This window comes from Saccoglossus kowalevskii, chromosome 11 (genome assembly GCF_978046115.1).
Source record: "Saccoglossus kowalevskii chromosome 11, keSacKowa6.1, whole genome shotgun sequence".
In the NCBI taxonomy this organism is placed as follows: domain Eukaryota; kingdom Metazoa; phylum Hemichordata; class Enteropneusta; family Harrimaniidae; genus Saccoglossus; species Saccoglossus kowalevskii.
The window spans coordinates 14,595,494-14,604,134 of NC_140651.1; the positions used below are offsets into that span (position 1 = coordinate 14,595,494).

At 33.6% G+C, this 8,641-nt stretch overlaps 1 protein-coding gene across 1 annotated transcript; it reads left to right on the top strand.

The window, feature by feature from the left end:
• Positions 1-4,382: 4,382 nt before the first annotated feature.
• Positions 4,383-7,997, top strand: LOC146736220 (uncharacterized). Its single transcript, XM_085504895.1, has 6 exons — positions 4,383-4,497; positions 5,219-5,261; positions 5,653-6,324; positions 6,788-7,017; positions 7,215-7,489; positions 7,832-7,997. Exons 1-6 carry the CDS (start codon positions 4,441-4,443, stop codon positions 7,836-7,838), a joined length of 1,284 nt encoding a protein of 427 aa, XP_085361021.1. The 5' UTR covers positions 4,383-4,440; the 3' UTR covers positions 7,839-7,997.
• Positions 7,998-8,641: the final 644 nt, after the last annotated feature.

The following is an 8,641-nucleotide window of genomic DNA, read 5'->3' on the forward strand; positions in this document are numbered from 1 at the left end:
AATGACTTTCTTCGATACGCCAGGGTCTTTCTCTGGTAATTTACGTCCATAACCTACTGATCATCATATGCATAATTTAAAAACTTAATAATAATAACAAAAATAACATGAGTATTAAACAAGTGATTAACAGATTCAATTGATCTCATTACATGATGAAGACGTATAATCGAAGAAATCGTGTGTCAGTTTTGAATGATGGTTATCGCCCAAAGCACAAAATAGTTTTTTTAGTTTCTAACATGCTAAATAGGGTTGAGGTTTCTCAATTGGACTATGGTTAATATTGTCACATCACACTCGATGTGTCCATCAAAGCATTTTTACATGCATACACAATGATTGACACAATCTTATCATTACACTGACCGAGTTTCGATGAACACCAGCATGCTATTAGCTATAATACTGCTAGTACCACAGACAGAGTATGGCAACATCTGGTTAAATAATACATTACGTCATTCGAATATTTGTTTACTCGGAGCGGATAAAAATATATTTTGTAATTTATTTAAAAAAACATATTGATTAACAATTTGTATATTAAACTAGAATCATATTTTGGTTCCAGCAAACATTATCATAGGAGTACTCACTAGATAGAACACATATTTATTGACATCTGCAATGAGATTAAGATTAGACACATGTGAGCTACTGGGCATAACATGCTCCGTGATAGTACATATGTACAGTACATTTGTTTTTACTGACGACCTAATTATTATGCCAAGACCCATATGCGATTACTGAGCAAATTATGGAGCCTATATACAGTTTAGTTATTGAAATGTTCATCGAAATCACATTTCATTGCCTATACCAGTTCTAAACTAAATTGTCAATCACATAAATAGTTCCTGGAAGATATTTCAAACGTTTCAAAATTATTGTCCGCTATAATTTGAATTGAAAAATACACCACTTGACTTACAATAGGCACAATCCTAGCATCTTATGAAATATATTTTATCAAAATTATTGAAATGAGCTACACATAACTTGATACATGATGGATTCGGAACATCCTGCTTTCATAAAAAAAAACAATTGCGTGTCATCATACTAACACCATCGCAACTAACCATATCCTAGCTATATGCCAACACATTAAAACAATCCTAGCTGACAATACCCCGGCACTTTGGCGCAGCACACTAGACATATTCTAGTTGATGCACCCTATCGAAGCACACAAGATCTATCCTATCTGATGCTACATTAGCACCCTTCGAAAAGCACATTAAACATATTAGAAGTGTTCATAATATAAATAACTATGACTCATTCAAATGTAGAAATCATTGTAGTGCAATAGATATGTCAATCATAACATTTCCAATTACGTTACAGCGTTTTCAACGTTGCAATACGCACTTATATATATATGTTTATTCAGTACCATTGGCCATAGGCCATAATGTACACACTTAAATGTAACACAAATAAATAAATCGTTTGACAAGAATAATCACTGCTACTGCTTGTCTGAATATTACAAATTTATACTTCACCTATGAATACCAAATTAAATTTATATTTCAGTTAAATTTCCCTCCAACAAACTATGACGTTTTTGTAAAGAGTAGAATACGTATTTTGCAAGATTTTGTATTATATGTGTATTTTCAGATTGCAGTAGCAAAATAAATTTCCATTCAAGCGCTGGGCAATAGTAAAACTTGTGTATAAAACGAGTTCTAATTTCCTCAAATTTGGGGCATTGTAATAGAAAGTGGAACTCGTTTTCAATGAGATTACAACCAAGAGGACACAATCTTTGGTCAAGTGGTATTCCCAATGCCCTACCCTTTTCAATCATGAGCTCATGAGCAGATATTCTAAAACAAGCGAGAGATTTTCTAAAAACACTTATAGTAATAGAATCCAGATATTTTTCCCCGGCTAATAATTTTTTAAATTTAGAATAAGTGCATAATTTTGAACTATTACCAATCTGATCATGCCACTGTTGCTGGGAAATATCTAGACACCGTTGGTTAAACTGTAGCAGAAAACAATTTGGGTTATTCACATACTGGCTTTCCCATACGTGTGCAAAACCAAAATTACATAACAAATCCTTAACATATGTTGCCCAACAATTGAATCCCCTTTGTACCCTGTCATATTGATAGCCATAACATTCTTTTACTAAAACAGAAGAATCACCACCTATACATTTTAACCAATACCGAATTATTTCTTTGTTCACATGTGTTCTAATTAGATGTCTTCCCAACTCCCCCCTCACAGCAGAGTTTGTGGCCTTTGGGTGTACCCCTAAAACAAATTTACAAAATTTATGATGAACTGTTTCTATATCGTAAGATTTAAATGTTCCCCATATTGCACTGCCATAAAGCAGGATTGGGAGAATTTTGCAGTCAAAAACACGAAATGCAATAGCTGGTTTGAACCCATCATATTTATAAAGAATACTTTTAATACTGTGCATGGCTTTCGTTGCTTGTTCAGCAATGTGTTTTTGGGCCTGATACCAGATACCTGAACTAGAAAAAAGAACCCCCAAATAGTTATATTTTGAGACTATTTCAATTTCATTCCCGTTCCAAAACCACTTTTCAGATTTCTTTAGTCTACCCGATTTGCGAAAAACAACAATTTTTGATTTATTCAAATTTACTGTTAACCTCCATCTTTTACAGTAATTTGCTAATCTATTTAGAAGACGCTGTAGACCAATGGTAGATTTACTAAATAATGCGAGGTCATCAGCATATAATAGATACATTAATTTTAAAGTGTTTACATAGATTACAGTTTCAACACCTTGTGTAAGAGCCTTTTCTATATCATTTATATAAAAACAAAAAAGTAATGGGGAAATAACTGAGCCTTGTTGCAGGCCTGTTCCAATTTTAAACAGATCAGTCACACCATGTGGGGTTTTAACTACTGCCTTAACATGTGTATACATTGAGAACAAAGTTGTTAATAGTCTGCCTCTCATTCCTGCCTTTGTTAATTTATAAAATAGTGAAATATGGTGGACCCTATCAAATGCTTTTTCATAATCTATAAAAGCACAATATAATCGACTATTGAGATGAAATACATATTTATCAATAATTGTGCTCAGAATAAACATATTATCTAATGTGCTTCGTTTCTTTCTAAAACCACTCTGATTTTCAACAATTCTACTATATTTATCAAACCATACTGTCAATCTTTCTGTCAGGATATTCATATATATTTTACTAATAACATTTAAAAGCATAATGCTCCGATAATTTTCAGGGTTATCCTTATGCCCTTTTTTATACACTGGTGTTATTAATCCAATTGCCCACTTTTCAGGAAAATAACCTTGTTCAAGTAATACATTAAATAAAATAAATAACATTTCAACAATTTTCTGTGGTGCATCTTTCCAAAATTCCGAAGAAATTCCATCTTGCCCAGGGGCTTTATTATTTTTTAGTTTCTTTATGCTCTTTTTAATTTCCTCTTGTGTGATAGGGCAGTCAAGGTCAGTATTATCAACCTCTGTGTTCTCAATGTCATCAAAATTTAACCTTGTTACATAATCATTTACTGAATCAAAAAAATCCGCCATATCCTCATCCCCTATAAAATTGTTATTAAACAGATGTTTAAAATAATCATGCCACTCTTTCTGGGTAATAATTTTAGACACATTTTTGTTTCGTTGTCGAAATTTCTGCCAAAATTGCCGTGAGTTTGAATAAGCAGCTAAGTTTACAAGTTCATTTTGTCTCATTTCCAAATAATTTAACTTTTTCTCCTTAATCAATTTTCTATATTTCTTTTTTAATTTTAAGTAATATTCCAAACTTTTCCCATTTTACAATACGCACTTACTTGTTAAGGTGTGTCCGAAATATGTCGTTTTGAAAAAAAAAAACGCCGCAGTATGACTAGAAAAACTTGGTCGCCATATTTGCTGATTTGCTTCAGGATAAATAAAAAACGTTTTAACATCTCAATACATTAGATGTGATGTACCATGCACATGTTAATGTCAAAGCATGTATTGGCAAACAGCTCCTCAGCCAATCATATATAATATATGTTTACATACTAAAACAAATACATGTTACAGAATGGTAGTGAACAAATCAATGTAAAGTTATGGGTTCCAGTTAAATTTGTCACTGAGTTAGGGTGTTATTGATTGCGGCAAATGAATGACACAAGTGAATGAAAGCAATTGAGAAACTTCTTATCCGCTGTTTTTACCTCCCATAATTCATTGCATGATAATCTCATTCGCCATAAAAAATGAGACATGTGACACCCAAGCATATAATCCCAAACAGGTGAAACACATGCATCCGGATCAATCAAATGAGTAACAATAGACACTCACAACATAAATACATGATTTGGAGTTACAAATTTCATACTTGCAATTCTGACGAAGAGTGTAGGTGTTCTCCAACTACGAAGATGCTCCGTATTCTACTGATCGTTGCGGCAATCATTGCAGTGGAAGCTCAACATGAAGTAAGTGAATACTTTTTGTTTCATTTTTAGTTTGTCAGTTTATCGTCTTTTGATCATTTGATTTGTCAGAATGTTTTTATCCCCATTTCTTTGTCGAATTGTCTTAAAATTTCTCTTTCTCTTGATTTCTCGGCTTGGTTTTCTCTTCATTTGATTGGACAGATTGTTCATACCTATATCTGATTTGATTAAAGATTGGTTGCTCTTTTGATTTGATATACTTGTTTTAATTGTTAACATTTATGGGTCAGCGTGTTTGCAATCTTAATTTTACTAATTTGTTCATCATATGCTAAACCACCATAATTATTTAATTAACAATAATTAATTGTTAAGTGTAATATTTCAAATGATGACGACGATGGTGTAGTTTTCAGGCATCGATCACCTAAACATGTCGGCCAGTAACCATAAACAGTTGTAAAAACCACATTGAAGCAGTTGGTTTAAAATGGTTTAAAAGCCCTTCTGATGAAGTAGTTACGACGCGCATTGCATTATATTGTATTGTTTCGACTGTAAATTGATTTATTCTGCATTGTCATTCTATGCAATGAAGTAAGAATTTTACATGAAAAATAATTGTAAATCTATCATGTTGCTTTTTGTTCACCAAGTTCCCTTCAGCGCGATACCCAACCAATGGGGAACGATTGTTAAGTCCTGTGTCAATGTATATTTCTCCTTCTGTCATGCATTGCATTATTTAATATCTTTTCAGGAAGTAATTTCAAAGCGATTTGAATTTGATGCTTCTGTTGAAGGTGAGTTTATGTATATATTTATGTACTCCAACACGCATTCCAAATTCCAATGACTTTCATACGTACATTCAAAGGGGATTTCAATTATGTGTGTTATGCGCGTAGTCATTCCATATTTAGAATTCGCATTACCCTATAGGATAGGATGATAAAAACAGCGAATGGGCATTTCCTGATGATATAGGATGCTTCCAGTTTATGTGTAAAATACATCTAGTGGTTTTACCAAAACATTATGTAACTATAGAGGCTGGGTATGTAGTGAGACAATGGAGAATTGAGTAGTTCTATAAAGATATATTTATTTTATATTTTTAATTCTTAGTATTTGTACTAATAAAACATTGTAACTTGTTTTTATAATAATTAATGGTTTTCTATTTTTTAACAGTGCCTGACGCTGTGGGATTTTGGCCACTAAATTATATGTATAAGTTGGAAGACGTATCTGGCAACAACAATGATGCTGATTCTAGTAATGTAGAATTGGTATATAAAAATAATTCCCATGGCCGGCCGTGTGGAGCGTATAAATTCTTTGGTGTCGCCGACTCGTGGGTACATTATCCAAACAATGGTGCTTTCGATACTGTAAAATCAATCACTATCATGGCATGGGTTTGTCCTTTTGGTAATGCAGGTCCCGTATTCCACTATAATCCATCTGGGAATGGTGTTCAAATGTGGCAGTGGGCTAGTGATCAGGCAGCAGGGGAGTTATATGGACGTGTCAGGTTCAACAAACGCGACTTAACAATAGTAGCGCCATCAGACAAACATTTAACAGCTATAAATGTATGGTATCATTGTGCGGTCACATATGATTTTGACAGTAATTTTGGATCCATGTACTTGAATGGGGAATTCACAGCACTGGGCGTTATGCCTGCAGGAGAAATAGCAACTCAGTTTGATGCACAAAGCGGCGCAGTACCAAATGCTCCATTACCAAATGGTGGTATATACTTTGATGGTTTAATAACTTGCGTGCAGGTATACAATGTGGCATTGACAGCAGAACAAATTAAGAAGGCTGCTTACGACCCGTACTGCGTGTGTCCAGGTAAAACAAAATGTGAATCAGATAACACACATTATATATCAGCTCACTTTGAAAAATGTTACTTATTTGAAACATTCATAGCTTGTATGTCACAATTATTTCAAAACTATCTTTGAACCACCATCTTTGTTCTAATATGTATGATTTATATATGTGCAAATTGACTGTGACAAGTCCTATCAATTTCCTATATAACATATTTACAAAGACTAAACAATCAAAGACCAAGATTCTGTTCTGGAATGACAAATAGTATTGATTTAGATACATTTTAGGACATTATTTTCCACATTTGTCTATAATGTATCTGATCGCGAGGCAAATACATATACTACGTTAGGCATAGCCTTGAATTTGAAATTACTACTTTAAACCAGATTATTTTTGACAATCATATACATACTATTGTTTCTACAAAAATACACTTAAATATGTAATAACGATTTGTTTTGTATATTTTAAGGATTCAAGTGCGATCCTCACATCACTACTTTAGATGGACGTCAGTACAGTTTCCAAGGCATGTGTTGGTACACTCTTGTAAGAGATTGCATGAGCACAACACCTCACTTTGAAATCACAGCCGAGTTAACACCCAGGGAAGATATCGAAGAAGTCAGGACAAGAGCTGTTGCCATTAACGTTACAGTGGGAGGTGAATGCGTTCTCGTTAACAATGACAATGTGGTTACTGTAAGTAGAGCACAGATTGTATTGTTTTAAACTTTAATATCTGTAATACACTATTGTTCAATACAATGTTCGTGATAAAAACTTAAAAATACTTAAAGTAATAATTTGTTCATTTGGAATGTTTTAATACAGATAATTTGTCGTATGTGTATTATACTACACTTCATTAACAACTAACACAACTTCTTTCCCTCTAGACAAGTGCTGATAGTCTTAGCAAAATAAACATAGTGCACGATGGCGATATGGCAATTCTAAGTTTCAATCTCAAGGACACGACATTCAAGATATTCTGGAATGGAAGAAAACACACCTTCAATATCGAATTCACTGGTGATTATTATCGTGGAAAGATGTGTGGTCTGCTTGGTGATGGTGATGGTAATACCAAAAATGACTTCAAGAAACCTGATGGTGTAGTTGTAAAAGATATTAAAGAGTTTGGTGAGAGCTGGAAAGTTGCTGGCAAAACGTAAGTCAAAGTAATATTGATTGAGCAAATGATGAATGAATGGCTGACTGTACGAATGAATGTCTTAATGAAAGAATTACTTAACAAATGAACGAATGACTTAACAAATAAACAAACGAACGAACACAAAAAACCAGCCAACCAACCAATGAATGAGTGAATGGACAAATGAAAGAGAAAATGACGAGCGCATGCATGAACGAACGAACGAACGAACGAATGAATGAAGAAATTAAGGAAGCAATTAAGGAATGAACACATTTGTGAGACATTCTGTACGTGCAATTTTAAGAATCATTGATAACAATGAATTAATTCTGTTTTTTTTTTAATTTTTTACAGATGCTAATGATCATTTTCAATTGCTGACCTATATAAAGCTTGCAAATCTTCGTCAACGTCTTACCAGTTTATTCAGTTTGGGATATAAAAATTTGAGTTTGGTGTTGGGCATAGATTTAGTATTATTCGCTTTTGGCGCAATAAATATAATGTATTATTGGCATAATTGTGTTATGTTGTACTAGAATGATTTTGAAGAGAATGATTTACCTGTATCAGAACACCACACTTTCGGAACACATGTAAACATAACATACCCTAATTCATGTATTTATGAATATAAATTACTAGTCCGAGCTGAAACCTGGAGAAGAGAAACGTTACAGACAATACGCTGTAATACATGGTCTTTTCAGTAGAAAGATACGCTGTGTCAGGTGTTTTGAAAGAATATGGGCACGTGTGGTATCTGTAAATATAAACACTTTGAATGTCGAAGAAAAAGATATAATATTAAGATACACAATTCAAATTTGGCAGTATATTGTGGAATGGGCTACTGTGACACATTTAGTTACAATAGGATATTTACCGGTGCACATGCTATTCTGTGTGATTACCTCAGGAGCATGTAGCCTCGTTCCCAACCGATTCACAGCCACATGTTCACTCATATATTGTGAACACTAGCGTTATGTTCGGGGTACTTTGTCTCGCTTGGCTGACAACACTTACACGTAGAAATAACAAATTCGACCCAAAGGAATACACATTATTTCGTTACAGTCCAGCTTTATTCATCCAAATGGTCAGCTGATGTAACGCCTCACTGCCCATCTCTCTCCTTCCTCCCTTACAAAATCTTACAAA